The 21200-nt window shown below is 36.6% G+C and overlaps 1 protein-coding gene across 4 annotated transcripts in view; it reads right to left on the bottom strand.

Moving 5' to 3' along the window:
- Window positions 1-21200, bottom strand: part of DNAJC13 (DnaJ heat shock protein family (Hsp40) member C13) — a 118685-nt gene that overhangs the window by 25518 nt on the left and 71967 nt on the right. For all 4 annotated transcript variants that reach the window (XM_055321305.1, XM_055321306.1, XM_055321302.1 and 1 more), the window contains 12 exons: window positions 18836-18990; window positions 18284-18329; window positions 16259-16413; window positions 15039-15240; window positions 13320-13435; window positions 12444-12522; window positions 10689-10824; window positions 8796-8980; window positions 8291-8365; window positions 6738-6857; window positions 5414-5593; window positions 4518-4685 (listed from right to left, as the gene is read on the bottom strand). In XM_055321305.1, coding sequence (XP_055177280.1) covers window positions 4518-4685; window positions 5414-5593; window positions 6738-6857; window positions 8291-8365; window positions 8796-8980; window positions 10689-10824; window positions 12444-12522; window positions 13320-13435; window positions 15039-15240; window positions 16259-16413; window positions 18284-18329; window positions 18836-18990 — 1617 coding nt within the window. The remainder of the gene's footprint in view (window positions 1-4517; window positions 4686-5413; window positions 5594-6737; window positions 6858-8290; window positions 8366-8795; window positions 8981-10688; window positions 10825-12443; window positions 12523-13319; window positions 13436-15038; window positions 15241-16258; window positions 16414-18283; window positions 18330-18835; window positions 18991-21200) is intronic.

The raw sequence follows: 21200 nt of genomic DNA, 5'->3' as shown, positions 1-21200 counted from the left end.
ATTAAGCAGTTCTAAAGGCATAACTGCTGAGCCATCCACTGTGCTTTCCCTGTTTATGTGGCTCTCCTTAATTAGAAGTGTATAAGTAGGCATTTGACTCTCCTTCAACTGTTTTATTTTTTGTTTTTTAAAGATTTTATTTATTTATTCATGAGAGACACACAGACACAGGCAGAGGGAGAAGGAGGCTCCATGCAGGGAGCCCGACGTGGGACTTGATCCTGGGTCTTCAGGACTACATCGCCGGCCGAAGGCGGCACTAAACCGCTAAGCCATGCAGGCTGCCTTCCTTCAACTGTTTTAATACAAATCTTTGTACGTTTTACACTTAAAAGCTCTATGCTAGCAGGAAATTGGGTTATTACCTTTATTTTAGATAAAACCATCTAACCTGTTTTTAAAATGTTAACTACTACTTAAGTAAAATGACTGAAAGAACATGTTCTTAAGAGAATTGTAAAACTTTGAGAATGGAGGTTTAAAATAAGCATTTTGACAAATCCAGATGGAGTTCAGACCAAGATTCTGAAATACCTTTCTTCCCCACTGTAGTTTATCAACAACCTGCCAGTATTTCTGGAAAGAATGTTTCAGTCAGCAAAATGCATCATGCTGGTGAACACAAAATTCAGAAAGAGTACAAAACTCAGGAGTAGCATCTAAAGCTCTTTATTCTTACTCAAGGGGCACTGAAAAGCAATGGACTATACCCCCACACACACACAAAAGAATCATATTGAATTAATAACAAATATTTAGTAAATCCTAAGAATACCTTAACATTTGGAACACTGAGGAGTTTTTCTCTTACAAAAGTATTGGATAATCATTGGAGAAAACATAAAAATAGCCTACAATTCTACCATTCACAGATAATTACAGTTAGTATATTAGTACAGATCCATCCATCCATTTTTTTAATTCCAAAAATGTGATTTTTAGCCTTTTCACTTAAAATATTCTAAACATGTTTTAATGTTTTTAAATATACCTTTAACAACTATTCATAGTATTCTACTGAATGGATTTCTACAGTTTAATTCTTTAGTGCTATATTCTTAGATTGTTTCTCAATGATCCTCACAGAAGAGGCCAAAGAAGTTGGGATCATGTTTGATTTTGGTCATGAATATGTGTGTGTGTGTGTGTGTGTGTGTGTGTTAGCTTTTAGGATTTCAACTCTGAGTTTAAAAGGTTAGAAATGCTTGTAAGAAACAGCCAATAATAAGACTCTGGATCTCCTAACTCCCAGCTCTCTGCCTGTTATAAAACACCATTTCCAAGTTCATTCTCCTGTCCTGTCCCCTTGTGACTCAAGGTTGGTAAGAATTATGGTGGGTTCCAGAGCCAAGAAACATAAAATTAATTTCCCCTTGCAGAAAGAATAGACTTGTAAATCTTTTTTTTTTTATTTTATAAATTAATTTTTATTGGTGTTCAATTTACCAACATACAGAATAACACCCAGTGCTCATCCCGTCAAGTGTACCCCTCAGTGCCCGTCACCCATTCACCCCACCCCCCGCCCTCCTCCCCCTCCACCACCCCTAGTTCATTTCCCAGAGTTAGAAGTCTTTATGTTCTGTCTCCCTTTCTGATATTTCTCACACATTTCTTCTCCCTTCCCTTATATTCCCTTTCACTATTATTCATATTCCCCAAATGAATGAGAACATACACTGTTTGTCCTTCTCCGGTTACTATGGCCAAGTTCAAAAAGGGTGTTGCCTGAGTTCTCCTCTGGGATTTTGATGGAATCTTGTCTCACATTTAGATCTTTCATCTATTTTGAGTTTATCTTTGTGTATGGTGCAAGAGAGTGGTCCAGTTTCATTCTTCTGCATGTGGATGTCCAATTTTCCCAGCACCATTTATTGAAGAGAGTGTCTTTCTTCCAGTGGATCGTCTTTCCTCCTTTATCGTATATTAGTTGACCATAAAGTTCAGGGTCCACTTCTGGGTTCTCTGTTCTGTTCCATTGATCTATATGTCTGTTTTTGTGCCAGTACCACACTGTCTTGATGAACACAGCTTTGTAGTACAACCTGAAATCTGGCATTGTGATGCCCCCAGATATGGTTTTCTTTTTTAAAATTCCCCTGGCTGTTTGGGGTCTTTTCTGATTCCACACAAATCTTAAAATAATTTGTTCTAAGTCTCTGAAGAAAGTCCATGGTATTTTGATAGGGATTGCATTATACGTGTAAATTGCCCTGGGTAACATTGACATTTTCACAATATTAATTCTGCCAATCCATGAGCATGGAATATTTTTCCATCTCTTTGTGTCTTCCTCAATTTCTTTCAGAAGTGTTCTATAGTTTTTAGGGTATATTTTGAGAACCATTTGAATGGTAAATGGTTCTCCAACCTTTTATTTTCAGGTTGTAGGTGTCCTTCTGTCTAAAATGAGTCTCTTGTAGACAGCAAATAGATGGGTCCTGCTTTTTTATCCAGTCTGAAACCCTGCGCCTTTTGATGGGGTCATTAAGCCCATTCACGTTCAGAGTTACTATTGACAGATATGAGTTTAGTGTCATCATGATATCTATTTAGTCCTTGTTTTTGTGGATTGTTCCACTGAACTTCTTCTTAAAGGGGAGTTTTAAGAGTCCCCCTTAAAATTTCTTGCAGAGCTGGTTTGGAGGTCACATATTCTTTCAGTTCCTGCCTGTCTTGGAAGCTCTTTATCTCTCCTTCCATTTTGAATGAGAGCCTTGCTGGATAAAGTATTCTTGGTTGCATGTTCTTCTCATTTAGGACCCTGAATATATCCTGCCAGCCCTTTCTGGCCTGCCAGGTCTCTGTGGAGAGGTCTGCTGTTACCCTAATACTCCTCCCCATAAAAGTCAGGGATTTCTTGTCTCTTGCTGCTTTAAGGATCTTCTCTTTATCTTTGGAATTTGCAAGCTTCACTATTAAATGTCGAGGTGTTGAACGGTTTTTATTGATTTTAGGGGGGGATCTCTCTATTTCCTGGATCTGAATGCCTGTTTCCCTTCCCAGATTGGGAAAGTTTTCAGCTAGGATTTGTTCAAATACATATTCTGGCCCTCTGGCCCTTTCGGCGCCCTCGGGAACCCCAATTAAACGTAGGTTTTTCTTCCTTAGACTGTCATTTATTTGCCTTAATCTGTCTTCATGGTCCCTTAATTGATTGTCTCTTTTTTCCTCAGTTTCCCTCTTTGCCATTAACTTGTCTTCTATGTCACTCACTCGTTCTTCCACCTCGTTAACCCTCGTCGTTAGGACTTCTAGTTTGGATTGCATCTCATTCAATTGATTTTTAATTTCTGCCTGATTGGATCTAAATTCTGCAGTCATGAAGTCTCGTGAGTCTTTAATGCTTTTTTCTAGAGCCACCAGTAGCTGTAGAATAGTGCTTCTGAATTGGCTTTCTGACATTGAAGTGTAATCCAGATTTTGTAACTCTGTGGGAGAGAGGGCTGTTTCTGATTCTTTCTTTTGAGGTGAGGTTTTCCTTCTAGTCATTTTGCTCAGTGCAGAGTGGCCAAAAACAAGTTGTATTGGAACACAGGGGAGTATCACTGGTCCGTCCAGCTGGTCTTCTGGGGGAGGGGCCTGCTGTGCTGATTTTCAGATGTTAGCACTTGGGGGAGCTGCTCTGCCCCTGCCTGCTGCCGGGCTCAGCGGGGGTTGTTTACCCCCGTGGGGCCCCAGGAGGAACAGCAGCAGTTGCTATGGCAACTCTGGAAGCCTGGATTTAGCCTCCAGCAGGAATGCCTGTCCCGGGGGAGGCCGGATCCTGGGCTGTGTCCCTGCGCCCTGTGCTCCAGGGCCTGCGCTGTTGGATTCGCGCTCCCGCCCTGCAGCTCCCTCCCTGGAGCCGCTCCCGAGCCCTCGAGCTGCTCCGGTTGGTCCCTCCGTGCGCGCTGCAGCCCTTAGGGAGCTCGGAGCACTCTCCTGCGCTCGCAGGTGTCTGTTAGTGTCCCAGGGAGCCTGAGGGCATCCCCGCTCTCCTGGGTCCTGCTCTAACTCCCTGCGAGCCCCTTTCCGCCCGCCCGGGAAGGTTGGTGCAGCTCCTGCTTCTCCGGGACGGGGCTCTCCTGTCCTGGGGACACTCGCCCCGGCCCTAGCCCGGCTCCTCGCGGGGCCCCTCCCCCTCGGAGGCCTTTTGTTCCTTTATTTCTTTTCCCCCGTCTTCCTACCTTGATAGAAGCGCGGACTCTTCTCACTGTAGCATTCCAGCTGGTCTCTCTTTACATCTCAGGCCGAATTCGTAAATTTTCAGGATTGTTTGAAGGTTATCTAGGTAATTTGGTGGGGACAGGCGATTTGGGGACCCTGCTCTTCCGCCATCTTGCCCCTCCCTCCTAGACTTGTAAATCTGATATCATTAGTATCAATCCACAATACACTCAATTTCTTGGGTGAGAAACAAACGTGAATATTTTTAACTTTTAGGTTTTCTAGACCACCAACATTTTTGTGTTCCTCTACTATTTAAATGATCTTGCAATATTCATCAAAACACAGGCTACCTCTGAAGCACGTACCTCCGTAGCACTAACCACAGCAAGCTTTCTAGCAACATAGGGTGTCAGCATGCCAGCTAAACTTTTTCTTATGGTTGGATTTTCTGGGGTTGCTTGTTCTTCAGGCAGATATCCTCCAAGGCGACTCAGAGCACAGACACTCAGTTTAGCAAGGCTATTGGCTACTTCCTGTTACAATAAAAAATTTAAGATAATTAAAGTACATTTGTCATATTACATAGGTAACATGGTACCTTTATGGAATCAAAACCATAGGGAAAAAAAACAAAACAAAACCAGATGGGACATACTTAAGGAGCAGAAAGCAAGTCCCCCAACACTGATGTTAGAGCTTATGGATTAGAGCTTACTCTTTCATTTATACTAAAGAACATCAGAATCAATACACTCATTCAGAGTCAATACAATGGCTAACTGGAAGAAGCACATTTAGGGATAGGGTAGGGAGTAGCAGATAGGCAAGAAGACTTGCCTGCTAGAGAACATTAATAGGAATAATGAATGACAACGACTAAAAAAGGAGAGACAAAAAATATTCAAGAAAATCAGCTAAGTACTCAAGTATCTGGGGGAGCTAGCCCCAACAGTCCAATAGTACTGTTATATTTCCCTGTGTGACACAACCATAATTTTGCGATCATAAAGACGACTCTAAGTAATCAAAAAAAGATTACATTATATCCAGTATATGCTACTATAAATTCCTTCCTCTTGAATCCTTCTAGCACAAATGGTTAAGATAAAAAGTTTTGGGCTTATACACAGCAATAAACTTAGCTATCTAGAAAAACAGTTTATGTCTGGGGTTATGGATAGCAGGAACTTTGCTTTGCATTAATTCAGCATTAACCTATGGTTTGGATTCAAATTCAAGATTAAAGCAGTGTGAAAGTTACCTGCTGGTTTGTTTCCTCACTTTTTTGAATGCCACTCTCTTCTAGTGTGTAGTCATAATTAAACAGATAACCAAGCAGATGCCATAAAATCCCAGCCTGGAATAGGTGTGTCTGTAGCCAGAAATCCACAGCAAAAGAACTGACACATTCTACTCCAAGAGCAGCAACCCGCGGAATGCTCTGAGAGAGTAAGAATAATGAAATTCATTACAGGGTTAAAAAAAAACTCCCAAAAGAAATTGGTCGTGAATGTATATCACAGTTATCTTATTATGCAAAATGTTTCCCTCCTCTTATATTTTCAATTCCAATTTAAATCTGAATCCAATATCCTTTAAAGCCTAAAATTAAAAGTGACCTTGTGACAAGCCACAGAACTGTCTTTGAGGCTAGTTGTCAAAGACTTAGAAATACAGTTCATTTTTTTTTTGTATCTTTAATTTTAAAAAATAGTGATAAGGTATTAATAGCAACATGCTAGGATCAGCAATATCTAGTGCAGGTCTGCTTCCTTATATCAGAGTTAGTGTTCTTTCTTTCTTTTTTTTTTTTTAAAGATTCTATATATTTATTCATGAGAGACACAGAGAGAGAGGCAGAGGGAGAAGCAGGCTACCTGTGGGGAGCCCAATGCGGGACTCGATCCCAGGACCCTGGGATCATGCCCTGAACTGGAGACAAACACTCAAACACTGAGCACCCAGGTTGCCCTGAGAGTTAGTATTCTTATTACATAGTTCTAAGAACACCATGTAAACACAGTTTAGAGATTTTCATCTGATTCCTTATTCCTAGATACCTCAGTCCAGGATCAGCACTCCAATCCTGTTCTATTCCAACACAAGTTATCTAAGACATCTATCCAGTTATCTAAGAAATCTTCCTCTCCTTCCCTGTCACCTATTCTATCTATCCACAGCCAGCTTCTCTCAGCAGTACTGGATGGGGAGGAAGTGTTAAGTTCTCAGCTCCCCAAAGCCCTTCCCCTCAGGCAGTGATTTTTTCACACCTCATGTGGTCCTTTATTTGCATTAGATTTATTTACTCTAGTTTCTCATTTCTTCTCTGCCTCTCTTGGAATTTTCAGGGGAGACTCCCTTCCCTTTATATATATTACTTTAGTGTTATTACTTCTGGGCCACCATAGGAACAAAAGCTTCCATTTACAGCAAGGGTTCTGCGAAAAAAATGATTATTTAGAGATCCAAATACGGCAGATAAAAATAACTTGGGGAAAACAGCTTATTTATAAACTGGAGATTGGCTATGAGACAAGAACACCCTTTGCTTACTGCATCCAGAAAGCATTAAAGATGAACTGTACCTTGCCAAAATATAGCACCCTACAGAGATCCTTGATGATGCCAGGCATTTCTGTGATCTTCTCTCGGCATTCTTCAAACTGAGCGGCCACACTATAACATTTGCTTATGTGTCCACACACCTGCATACAACACAACAGAGCAAAAAAAGAGTCACACATACATTCCTTATTTAAGACAGAAAAAATCAAATCAGGGACACCTGGGTGGCTCAGCAGTTAAGCATCTGCCTTTGGCTCAGGGCATGATCCTGGAGTCCCAGGATTGAGTCCTACATTGGGCTCCCTGCATGGAGCCTGCTTCTCCCTTTGCCTATGTCTTTGCCTATCTCTCTCTCTCATTAATAAATAAAATAAATAAAATCTTTAAAAAAAAAAAAGAAATCAAATCAGCAGAGATATATGAATAATGCTTAATGGTATATATGATGCTCCAAAATTAAAAAAGAACATTACTATTGAATTGTTAGTATTTCTGTTTAAGATTTCCCATAGATGCAGGGCTGGCAAACAAAGGCCACTGTGGTGCATGGGCCAAATTGACTATGGCCTGTTTTTGTACGGCCAGGGAGCTAAGACTGATTTTTACATCTTTAAAGGATTGTAAGAAAACCACAAAAATATGCAACACAGACTGTATATAGCCTGAAAGCCTCAAATATTTACTCTAACCCTTTATAAAAATTGTTTGCCAACTCTGGATTAAGGTTTTTTTGATTAAGGTATTTTTGTCCAACTTATTAACATTGCAGAATTACAATTCTATGTATGTACTGCAAAACAAAGGATGAAACTAAAAAGCCTGAACTCAATTGTTTTAAATTCTAAAATCTGCTGGCATAAAAATAGGATCACATAAAAAGATGCATTCTATAATAATCTCGATGAATTCCTGATGGATTTTCTATCAAAGAATTATAAGCTTAATAGAAAATAAGCTAATTAAAACACCATAGGGATGGATTATTGTATCTATATAAGCTGATGAATGTTAGCTTAACCTGTGGTAATCATTTCACAATACGTGTAAATCAAAGCATCATGCTATATGTGCTAAATTTATACAATGATGCATGCCAATTATTTCTCAATACAACTGGAAAAAAAAGACTAGAGATGGACAGAGGTAAGGAAGGAAATTAGGGAAATGGACAAATGAGAAATCAAACAAGAATGGCAAAATGACAAATGTTTGAAACTGGGTGGTGAGGATGTAAGAATTCATTATACTCTTCTCTAAAAACAAACAAACAAACAAACAAAAAAAAACAAAAAAAACAACTAAGCCACTAGATCACAAGTGATTTAGTGTAGTACTTCTTAAAGCATGATACAGAGACCAATAGCATCAGTATCACTTGGGAATTTGTTACAAAAGCTTATTTTCAATCTTCCACGCAAAAACCACTCACTGAGTCAGAAACTGGGCAGCAGGGGGAGTGGAGGTCAGCCACCCCACATTTTCATGAGCCCTCCAAGTGATCCTCATAGATGTTCAAGTCTGAACTACTAATAGTCTAGTGTAACTTTTTTAGAACCATCCATTTTAGCCTCACCTGTACTGACATGTCACTGGGTTTACTAGAACGATTCAAGACAGCCACACAGCGACTAAATGCCTCTTGTAACACCTGCACAGAAAGAAGTCAGCCATTAATTCTCCATTCAGACTTGGGAGTCTGAAAAGCCTTTTCTGGTAGGAATAAAATGTTAAAAATCTTTTATTATTAGATATTTGTAAATGAATGTGTTTTGCTTAATTAACATTTGTTAAACAAGTAAACAAAGGCTTCCCTAGAAGTTTCCTTTTAAACATTCCCTATAAGCTATTTTTTAGGCAACAAGTTTACCAATTTGGAATCCAATACTCTCTAACTCACATTATGAAATAAAGCTCCATTCTACCTTTAAATGGAGAATATGACATGTTATTTGCTGGAATAAATTAAAGTTAGGAAGTTCTATCAAGTGTATTTGTACTTGGTGAATTTTCTATTGCCAAAAGTCAGACGGTGTGCCTGAATCAGCTTGCAGAGAAGCACAGAAGTCATTCCATATTACCTCAATTCCATTCTCCCTTCTGAGCTCTTCAGCATTGAGGGCTGAGCAGTTGACAGTATGGAAAGCCAGCTCTGTGGCAGCAGGCAACAATGGTGATTCTTTTGAGAAAAGGAGGTCATCTGAGGTTTCCATTGTTATAGTCCTAATTAGCATGGGGTATCCTGCATATTTATAAGGCTGTAAATCTGAAATAATCAAAGGTTAGTGCTGGGAAAATGGCAAACAAAACAAAAACTGGTTGTCATGGTGTTAATTTTGACACCATGTTTAATTATATTCCCTTAAAAAGAAAATGAAAAAATACTCATAAAAAAATTAAACCTGGTATAAATCCTTCAGATATTTCTTTTTTTTTTTTTTTTGCACACTTGGTTTGGCTGATTTCTCCAAAATGTTTCCACCAAAAATAGAATATATTGTGGTTGATTAACTGAACTTAAGTGTGTAGTGGTTTTGATCCTTCGCAAAATATCTATTTTCTATATTGTCCATGGGATCTTTGTAACTTTTCACTTGATCTCAGACAGCAGACAGATCAGGACCTCACAACAGAACTTACTGGGTATAAAAATCCCCTTTGGGGTAGGTGGGAGACACAGTCTGAAAAAAACATTATGACTTTGATAACAAAGCAATGGTGAGCCACAACTGCAACTCTCTTAGAGTCATTAGCCATTAAAGCATAACCAACAGTTTGAAAAAGACTTCTTTAAACTCATTCTGATTAGTAGTAAATGCCATATAGCTAAATGCTTTATAAATGTGTTCTGTTTAACTCATATGCAAAAGTGAATCAATTAATCACTACTCTCAAATTACTAGAACCCCAAGCTGTCCCCTCCAATACTAAAACTGAAAGCCTACTTGTCTTCAATAACTCAACAGTTCTGGTGATCTCAAATTGCCAGCGTCCTCTCTTCCTTCTCTCCCAACATCATCCAACAGAGCAAATGGGTCTCCCACTTTGTGCTTTAAGCCAAGTTCATTCAGTTCCCAAGCCAAAGGATACCTGCTGTCTTGAACCTAAACTTCCCAACCCCAACAAATCCTTTAAAGTTTACAACATACTCCTGGCCTTCTGGATGGTACTGTTACTGCAAATGGCCCTGTGAACACACTGGAAATTCCCAATAGACCTGTACTCTGAAATCATACCTATTTCTTCTACACCAGTGTTTTTCAAGCTGTCCCACAGGATCAGAGAGTTTTGAGAGATACCACATGGAAGTGAGAAGTATAAGAGAAGCATATGATCATGTGAAAAGTTCCTGTTGCTTTTTCAAGGCCAGACTATTCTTTAGAAGCTTTTAAAGTTGTAAAAGGCACAGTCTTCTACATGTGATTTAAGAACAACACGAAATGATTCTTAAAATCCAGATCCATTATAGATCTCGTTTAATACATTTGCTGCTAAATGGCCTAACACAAAAAACTAACCTAAGTACTTCCACAGAATACAAATGTCCTTTCAGGAAGAAATAACGGAAACTTGCTAGAAATGCAAGTACTGAAAAACCTAGGTAAGAAGTGGAAAGTATAATACAGACAACATTTTGGACCTTCTGAAAGAAAATTACTCTTTTACTTTATCTAAAATGTAATTCTAAGACTCTTTTGCAATAAAAACTTTAAACCTATTAAAATATGCTATAGAAACAACACAGTAGGGACGCCTAGGTGGCTCAGTGGCTGAATGTCTGCCTTTGGCTCAGGGCCTGACCCCGGCGGGATCTAGGTTCGAGCCCCACATTGGGCTCACTGTGAGGAGCCTGCTTCTCCCTCTGCCCCTGCCCCCCCCCCCCCGTCTCATTAATAAAAAAATAAAATCTTAAAAAAATATATGGTAGAATTAGCTGGAAGGTAAATTAAAATTTGAGAATAACATATGCCTACCTTCTTTATGACGGTTGAAGAGGATGCTCTGCGTTTTCAGAATTAAAATTATGTTCTCTGGATCTGGTCCATCCACTATTTTTGCTGATTTGGTACATAAAAATTCATATGCTTTATTTACTTTTTCAAACATATCCTGTATATAACCAAAGATAATTAACTTTTAGTTCGGAACATCTCAAACCACAACTTAGAACAGAGCTGGTTTGTATTTTACCAGTAACTTCTTTAGGTATTTTTTGTTTTGTTTTGTTTTACATTAAGGAATTCATTCCAGTGGTAATCTAACTGGTATACTTGGAAGATGACACTTTCTCCCCCGCCCCAAAGCGATTTATTGATCTTAATACCATTTACTAAAAAATTCTTCTTCACTGGGTTTATACCAATATATATCACACTGAACTCATACACACTAAAGACAGTTTCTGAGCTATTATATAAATAGTTATGAGCTACTATTTATTGAGTACTATAGCAGGCATTGTACTAAATATGCTTTACAAATACTATTTCACTTAATCTTCCAAACAGTCATATGAGGTGTACAGTTCTATTCTCATTTTTTAGATAATGTTAAATAACTTTGCCTAAGATCACAAAGTCAATTGATGATGGACTAAGACACCCAGGTCTGACTCCTAAATCCCTGCTCTTAAACTGTATTATATACTTTTTTCTTCTTAAACTATTGTAACACTGTATTATGTTCCTTTTTTTTTAATTTTATTTTTATTTATTTATGATAGGCACACAGTGAGAGAGAGAGAGGCAGAGACACAGGCAGAGGGAGAAGCAGGCTCCATGCACCAGGAGCCCGACGTGGGATTCGATCCTGGGTCTCCAGGATCGCGCCCTGGGCCAAAGGCAGGCGCCAAACCGCTGCGCCACCCAGGGATCCCTGTATTATGTTCTTTGATCTACATGTTGATTCTTGCATCAGTGTCATATCATTTTACTACCATAGCTTTATAGAGTACTTTAACATCTGGGAGGTTAAGTCTAGTAATGTAATAGTGATTTCAAAATTTCTTCTTATTTTGGTTGTTTTCTCTTCCAAATGAATCTGAATTGCTATACATTTCTCAAAAAATCCCAAGCTTTTGATTAAAAATGTCTTAAACATTTAAGAGTAGCATCTTTTCAATACTAAGTCTTCCCATTTAGTAATACTGTCTCTAATAAAAAAATTAACCTTGAAATCAGTGGAAATTACTCCAAGTTTCTAGCAATAAACTGTTAGTTATAGAAGTCATTGTGTGATTTCATCTTTTATGAATCTTTCTTGGTTATTTTAGTAGGAAGCTGGAAGAGGTAGGATCAGGAAATGCTGGCACCTGATAAAGTCTGATCCAAATTTTCTACTTTTTCAGTTAGAACAATATGAAGTTAGATGTCATTAGGAAAAAAAAAATTACCCTAAGTAATTTGAATGGCAGTAACATCACCGATGAATTAAGTTCATCCACATTCTTAATGTTCAATTATTCATGTGACTGCCCACTAGAGTTAATTCTCAGACAGGAGAAAATATCCTTAAGTTACTAGTCACAAGGGAAGTCCTTTTGGTAAACTGAGGAAGGACCATTCATGCAGAAATCATGGGCATGTGGGCTAAAAGTTAACATACACTGGGGCATTATATTATGAGGCAGACACTAGCAAAGAGAGTGACTTTATCTTTTCTCTACCTAAAATAGTAATACAGCCAAAGGAAGTCAACCCCAAAGTCCTAATGCCAAAGGCAGTACATACCCTCCCTTCTGGATTCTTATCAGGGTGGTACTTTTGTGCAAGTCTGAAGTAAGCTTTTCTAATCTTGCTCTCATCATGCCTGTTAAATAGCAAAATTATTTTATGAACAGAGTAAGGTGCAAAAAGTTTTTTTACAGAATTATTTAAAACAATACAATAAGAACCTTACTGTTACTGCATATGATCATATATCAGACATCAAATTAAACTCAGCAAGAGTCAAGAAAGAATATTCTTTATGTATCTTTACATCTGAAAGAAAAAATCTCAGTGTTCCCTATGGAAAGTTATCAATCACTTCAAATTACAAAATCATATTTGAAGAACTAAGAAGTTTTTTCGAACACCTCAAACTAATTTTAATTTTAAATATCAGCCTTGCCAAAAATATACAAATTCAGTTTACACTTAAGAAAATTTTCTTTTAAACTATATTTCTCTAATATGATCTATCCTACTATAAAAAAATCTCTAATAAACTAATGAAGTAAATCTGCATTCTTATACATTTGTCAGTTAGTGTCCGAAACACATTGCTACCAGATCTCTTCCTCATGTATAACACAAACAGTAAGAGGAAGGGGGAAAATGAATATGTAACCATTATATGTCAGATATAGTGCCAAGTGTTTTGCATCTACTATTTCAAATAGAGAGCAAAGACTGTACCAGCAAGGACAGAAAGATGTTAATCTGCTAATAAATGTGGAATAAAAGACAATCACATGGATACAGTTCCTATGTTATTTCTATAGGTGTATACATCAAAGAATAGGTAAAAAAATTAAGAATTGTTGGCTTAATAATGGAGTCTTTGATATTAACATTCTAAGACAAGGCAGACATTTTACTGTTGTAATACTGAAAATAACTCACAGCCCCTGTCCTTGAGGGAGATTGAGCACTTCATAAGCATCGTCTATTGACATTGTAGGTGGTTTCTTTTCTACTTCCTTCTTCCAGGCATCAAGGGTATCTTTTAGAAGCTTAACCTTAAAGACAAGAGGATTAAAACTTTTATCTCTTAAAGTAAAACTATTTCAGAATATAATTTTAAAGTTACAGAATTCTTGTGCTATATATATTTAAACTGACATTTCTAGGCTACCCAATTATTAGTTTTCTGAAATACAAATAACCAAAACCACTTTCTCAAACACTGCTAAATAGGCAGCAAGGTATCTGCTATAGGGCTACATCTCTCTCTTCATATGTGATCTTTTTTTTTTGGGGGGGGGGTGCAGAATGAGAAGGAGAAAGGGAGAGAATGTTAAGCAGGCTCCATAGCTGGAACGGAGTCTGATGCGGGGCTCAATCCCACAACCCTGAGATCATGACGTGAGCTGAAATCAAGAGTGGTACACTTAACTGACTGAGCCACCCAGGCACTTCTCTTATGAGGTATTTTTTATTCTCTGCCACATTTTATCTATTTTTAATTGTTAAACATTCAGGAAGTCAGAAAAATTTGAAATTAGTAGATGATACACTGCAGCATGAAAGAAAGCAGTATACAGCAACATGCTCCTGAAGGTGATCTAATGTAATTACCAGTAGACTGGTATCCAAAACAAATCTAAGGGATAGTAAAAACATGGGAGTCTGGGTAGCAGGGCAGAAGAAAGCTAATATTTACTGCATGCCTCTATGCCAACGGGCTACGTACTTTACAGACTGTAGCAAACTTAATTCTTTCATAAAGTTCAATAATACATGAAACCATTCAGATTCAGAGAGACAGCTCTTTGTTTCCCACTTACTAAGTGACAGAACTGGATTCAAACCTAGGACTGACTAAAAACAGCCCATGCTCTTCCATTACACTTCAAGTTAAATCCAGACCAAGTAGCAGAAATGCCTGTCTTCATTTGGTCCTAGTGCTGTAGTGCTGTAAAGTGGCAATGTCTACTGGTATGAGCAGAACTGTTCCGAAATTTTTTGATGATAAGGATGATGGTATAACCTCTGTTTCAGTAACAAGGCAACATGGCCACCCAGGCCTACTTTATTCCAGGCTTCCAATAGATATTAAGGGGTTCAAGAAGGAGGGTTCCTAAGGGCACTGCTAAATAAATGAGTAGGTCCCACTACTGCCTATGTGTGTCAAGAATTACACTATCTTTTAATCTGAGTTCTCAATTTTCCCAACCACATGAGATTATTGCTATTGGTAGTAGTAGTAGTATTACTATAACTGAGGCCTAGAAAAATCAAGCAATATTAATCAGACCTATTAATGGTCAAACTGAGACTCAATGCCAGACTGCCTAGCTCCAACATCTGTGAGCTTACTCAATGTTGCTATAAAGACAAGCTTCCACCAAGCCATTACAGTATGTAATTGTTTATATACGTGAAATTGTGTTTATATTTGTCAAAAAGATCAAGATTGTAAAGTTCTTAATTCTTCCTCAAAGTTATCTTTCAGTTTGAGATTTACCCAAATATATTAAATTACACTAAGAGTTACGTAGTCTTAAGTAAGAGAAATCACTTAAGAAAGCTATTATCCTTATTAAAGGAAAAAATACCCAGAAGTGATTAGAGGATATTTTTACAGATTGAGAAGGCACAAAAAAAAATCTACTGACTTACCGGATCTTTAATGGGCCAATCTGGAAACCGGAGTGTATCACAAAGTTGTTTGAGGTAATAAATATTACAAAATAGCTCGTTTTCTAGTTGTGGATAGTTGATTACCGGGATAGGACAATATTGATAAAGTGCTCTTGTGTTACTCTGAAGACGTGGTGTGAAATCAGCAAGATGGGCAGCAATTTTCTCTATCATGAGGCGCCTACAATTACAAAAATCTCCAAGCATTATGAAGGGATGACTTCAGTTTAAAAAAAAAAAAAAAAAAGGTTAAGACTGGTAATCCACACAAGATAATTACATGGAACTTCTTTAGAGTAATTCAATTAATTACTGGCCTAAAATTGAGTGTTTATAAATATGTTACTGAGGGCATTCTAAAGTTATTATGTAAAAGTTCTCAATGGATATAAACTTATTTATAGTACTTGCCTATAAAGACAGTCATAGTTGGTGGCTAGCACATGCCAAGTGGCTAGCACATGGATTAACCTAAGAGATACGACAAATGATAACAAGCAAGTGGCATTGTGAGTATGAAGTCAGCCAAGGAAGTAAGCAACTAAATCAGAAAATCAACTGCCATCCAGCTAAGAGGACTGAGGCGTTCTCCATAGAAGAGGTGGCCTTGACATCTGATCTATGAAGTGTGTACTCTTTTCCAGAGCCTGTCTGAATGCGGACATCTGCTTTTGTGCCTCTACTTTTTCTTATTTTCACAGGCTTTTCTTCTTAAAGGATATTCTTTAGGAATGCCAACTTTCACATTAAGGTTAAAATGTGCTGACTAGGGGGCCTCATTCTAAAATGATCTATGTTATCTCTGGTGTGATCCATTCTATGTGGGCATAATTTTTAGTTAGTGGAGTACAGTTCTACTTCCAAATACCAAGGAAGCATGTGATGATTTTATCCCTATATATTCCTTATATACACTACCTAAAATCTTACCAGTTCTATAGATTGATTTAAGCATCACCAGTAGTAACAGGCTCTAACCTTTTATAAAGTTCTATTAAGATAACAAGAACTTTGTCAAATCATGTTAGAACAGAAAAAAGCTTATACAGCCCTGTCAAACTCATCACTTAATTTGGCACCAATGACTGCTGTAGCTTAGATTATGTAACTAATGAAAGCAATTCTCTTAACAGAAGTCAAGCCAGATGGCAAGATGAAAAGATTGAGAATAAAATACAAATAATCAATAAGCTACTTACCTCATTTCACTGCTCCAGATTGCTTCTGGAGTATCAAATTCTCCTAGAAAAATCTCAGAAAACTTTTCAGGCTCATAATTTTCTAAGTAACAAACCATTGCTTCTGGAAGGATGTGCCCAAGTATACTTCTCTGAAAAATATCTTGTCCTTTTGTCTTTAAAACAAAACACAGAAACACTAAAGTCATCTTTCAATTTTTTAATAAATTAATTAGGGTTAGAGAACATTTTAAGAAAACAACTGGAACAAATTGCTTTTATGCTTTGGAAATTACGATGGAAACATGGCAAAATGTAAAGTGGAAGATGTCTGGTATTAACTGCTTTGGCATGAGCTCTAAGGCAGAATTAACACTCTCTGGGTCTCCAGCAGTCTTAAGCTCCTCAGGTGTCAGGTGGTGCCAACATTTAGGACAACTGGCTTTGAACCATGTGTAACAGGAATGGACAATATAAGGAGAGATCCTGCAATGATCCACATCAATTATTCTGTGTTACACTGTTGGTTGCAGTTTTCACCTGTACTTGCTTCTGTTTTCAAAAACAAGTAAGTCCATAAAATCAACATCTTGAAAAGCCTGTCCTCATGAAGTGTGACTATTTAGATGGAGAATATCTATTCAAAGTAATTATAATTGACTATTTTAAGGACTTCATATTCTCTGGCTGCCCAAATGAAGTCAGGATAATGATTATACTTTATCATACTAAATTTTAAAACTCACTTCTTTACCTGATAGAAATAAAATCCTAAGGACTTTAATACTTTTCTTCTTTCCTTCTAGGCAAATTGAGAATGTTTTATTTCTCTAGGATGTGACAAAGAGACAAAAAAAATAAACCCAGACATGGTTTTATCACCTAGAGTCAAGACAAATTAGATGATAAATACTGCCAAAGCTTTTTGTTAATAAAAGCCATAAATTCACTATCTGTTAAAATTTGGGATGAAGAAATGCTTTCTTTGCTCTTTAGAATACTATTGTTTGGTAATTCTTGCATCTAGAGTTCTGTTACAGTTTTGCTCTAATTATTCAAAATACTGTTAGGTGAAATAATGTATCATTTCTATGTTAAAAACTTGAAAAAAAAAGATTACATAGGCAGAACTGCACAGAAAAAAAGGGGGAAAAAAGAATGCCAAAAAATGCCTAATGCTACACTACTGTGATAGCATTAAAAGTAATTTTTTAAAAACTTTTTTTACATTTTCATTTTCTATTTGTATAAAAGCTATGGAAATTATATTGCCATGGGCATCACTTTAATATTCTTAGATTATTTTCCAGGGCTTCACTGGCTGCTCCAGCAAACATGAAGTTTGGTCTAGTGTTCACTGTCAAAGAGGTGTAACATTCCTTGGTTAGTCTCCTCAACAGTGGTCTGGTTTTGGTTTGTTCTTCTGCTTTCAACGGGCTCTGAACATCACTGCTCCATAAGAACCTTAACTAAATTTGAAAAATCCATTACGTTTTGACAATAAATACTTCTGTAAAATGTAGGTATAAGGTTTCAGGTTGTCAAAGCTATCTGGATGAGTCTTATCTTTTTTGGATTCCTATTTTTCTTCCCTAGTAAAATGGCAAGGACACTTGAGAGCACCTAAAAAATTAAGTAGCTTCAAAAGAGAAACTTGGCACTTCTGCCACTTTGTGATCTGAATAAAAAGAAGGCTTTAGTCTTAACTGAATTTTAGCTGATTATATGAGATTCAGGTATACACTCAAGTTTTATGAAAATTATTAATCTAAATTTTACACAAAGGAAACAAGTTATATTTACTGCAGTGTCAAGTTATAATTCATATCTACAATTTGATGTTAAGTCTAACGGGCAACACTTATTTTCATCATAAAATGCTAGCTTAAGACAATCTATGTGCAAAGTACCACCACAAGAAATGTGAAAAATGAGTAAGACAGTACCTATCCTCAAATGCTTACAATCTAGTAAACATACACAGCTCATTGTCAAGATAGCTTATTCAGTGTTAAGTTATATATTCAGAGGATTAATCTGGCTTACCTCTTCTGACTTGAAAGCCTGTTTGGTATGAGTATACTTCAAAAATCTAGGGAAGAAAAATGACTTGTCAAATATGGGAACTGATTTAAATTTAGTAACTAATATTCTAAAGATCAGTTTTTTTCATAAATAAAAACCACTAAAGACCACTTGTAAATACATATTTCCAAATTGTTTAATTTCTAATTAGGCAAGAAATTAAATGAATTAGGAAGATTTTTAAATTATAGTCATATTAAGATTATGTAGTAATATGAAAAATTACCCAATCTGAAGAAAAACGCAAAATGCAAAACTGTATGTGCAATACAAGTAGTTATATTAAATACATCTGTTAAAACTATATTTTAAGAGATGGTGATAAATTCTTAGGTTAGATATGGTAAAGTGGCATAATTCTGAGTTATTTTTTCCCCATTCTTATTTCCAAATGGCTTTTATAATGAAAAATGTAATGAAAGCAATGATGTACTCACAAAAATAATCAATTAAAAAAAATTGTCCATGTACATTTCAAATAACTTTAAATAAGATTTTCATCAAAGTTCTTACCGAGCAACAGGAAGCACATTGGAACCTGTATACATCATGATAAAGAAAAATACTCCACTGAGATAAAGACGAGGTAACTGTGGGTTATCTTGCATGATATGGTATAATAAAATCGCAACCTTCTCAACAAGGATAGGGTCAAAGGTCAGCAGTAGCTAAAAAAAAAATGCTTTTGTTACTGGATTATAAAAAAAACCTCACAATAACATCATTTAGGTTTATGTATTTCATGTGAAGTTATAGTTTCTTATATGTAATAAGCTAGAAAATAAAAATCTGTGGGATTTAGTAAGCTTGTTTGTCTACCTGACTCAAGATATTTGAAAATTAATTCATTTTACAATACTTAATGCACAGAGAGAAAAACGTTAATTGAGAATTGGTCAAAACTTATTCAGAAAAGATACCTGAAGCTATGTTGTCATAACTATAGATAAAATTGTTTCTTATGCAGAAATCTTCCTAAGTGGACTTCTTTGTTAACGACAAAATAAACAAGAAAAGTAGCTATGCCTTGGGAGAGTTTCAGGATGTGAGGCATTCCCTAAAGATTACTGGAGAACTCAAGGAGCAGAGCATAGGACAACTATCAGTGCACACTAATGGCACTAAAAAAACAGATCTACAAGTGTAAGTAGAAGGCAAATGGGTAACCAAATACCAGTGGTACTTCTACTACTGCCAGTAAGTACCAAGCAGATGTCTCTAGAAATTTGAGCTTACAGTACCAAAGGGAGTTACCTGGGACCACAATGAATCTGGGTGATTAAGAAATCATAGAGTTACTATGAATAAAAACTTGATAAAGATATTTAATAAGTTTTATCTTAATATAAGTGGCATTTCAATTTTCTGTAAACAGTTCCCAAGAATTCCCAACGTTGGGTCAAACACTACCAGTAAAAAAATTAGAGTACGAGTAAATACTAGCTCACATTAAGAAGTCAAAGTTAGTAGACTCAGTTATAAGGCTGAATTGCTATACGTCTTTAATAATTTGGATTTTTCTGTGTTTTGTTGTCTTACCTGTTCAAGTTATTTAGATTGAGTGTTTAAAATACTATGACATGTTTTACAGAGGAAAAACCTAGATACAGTAACAGGATTTTTCCCTAGTTTAACAGCAGTTGTATTTCAAGACTTGCTATCACTTTAATAAAAATATAGGAATTAGCAGGCAAAACTCAGAATATTTGAAAATTACAACTATATCAGAAAACCTAGGACATTCACTCAATCTTAGACTTCTAAAATTAAGGAAAAACAAAAATAGCTTCTAAAAATATTTTAACTCAGCATAAAAGGCAGTATATATACTATTAAGAACAGGTAGGCTTATCAATGAAATTTTTCTCCTAAATCATTTTAATTGTTCAGATATTGCTAAAAACTTTTTTAATTAAAATGGGAGACTTCTAACTCTGGGAAATGAACTAGGGGTGGTGGAAGGGGAGGAGGGCGGGGGGTGGGGGTCAATGGGTGACGGGCACGGAGGGGGACACTTGACGGGATGAGCACTGGGTGTTATTCTGTATGTTGGTAAATTGAACACCAATAAAAATTAATTTATTAAAAAAAAATGGGCTCTTCCCCTCCAAAGCTTCATGTTATGCCAACCACATCTCTTACAAGTTTTTTAGTCATTCTTTTCTGACCTGAAATTCAACAGTGTTTGCCTTTTACTTTTTTTTTTTTTTTTTTTTCAGTTTCCTAAGACTTGGAAAAATGTTTGAGAGGTAGTTTTTCTAGGCCTTTATCTACACATCCAGAATTGAAAACAAATCTCTCTCCTTGTACCCCTTCACATACACAGCCACATGGTCCTCTAGGCTGGACTGCATGATGGGTTCCAAAAAACAGTAATCGTAGCACTTTTTCATTTAAGTAGTGTAACAGATCCACAACAGAAAAGCATACAAATTTGGAAATGCTGATATGCTTAAGTAGTAGAAGTTGTGGGGTGGGCAGGAGTTGATAGGGCACTGTCACTGTCATATTTCAGAAGACTTGTTCATTATCAGTGACTTACATAGGCACTTGCATATTTGTGAATATAAAAATATACAAAGTAATTCTTTTCACATCAATGTACAACTGATGTATACAAATAACACAAATTACTGCCAAATACTTTAAAGTCAGACCATGCGTGGTTAATATAAAACTGAGATTAAACAACAGGATATTTAATAGAGGGAAACACTGGTCTGAAATCTCTGGGACCTGATTTATTTGCTAATAATTATTTATTATTATTATTATTTATAAATAATAATTTATTTTTAATGCTAATCTAGAAAAAGCTTAATCCCAAAAGAGCAGAATGGGGAGAAAAAAGAAAAAAAATACATTATCCTACATAATT

This window comes from Nyctereutes procyonoides, unplaced genomic scaffold (assembly GCF_905146905.1).
Source record: "Nyctereutes procyonoides isolate TBG_1078 unplaced genomic scaffold, NYPRO_anot_genome, whole genome shotgun sequence".
Taxonomy (NCBI): Eukaryota; Metazoa; Chordata; class Mammalia; order Carnivora; family Canidae; genus Nyctereutes; species Nyctereutes procyonoides.
This window is presented reverse-complemented; position numbering and strand designations above follow the sequence as displayed.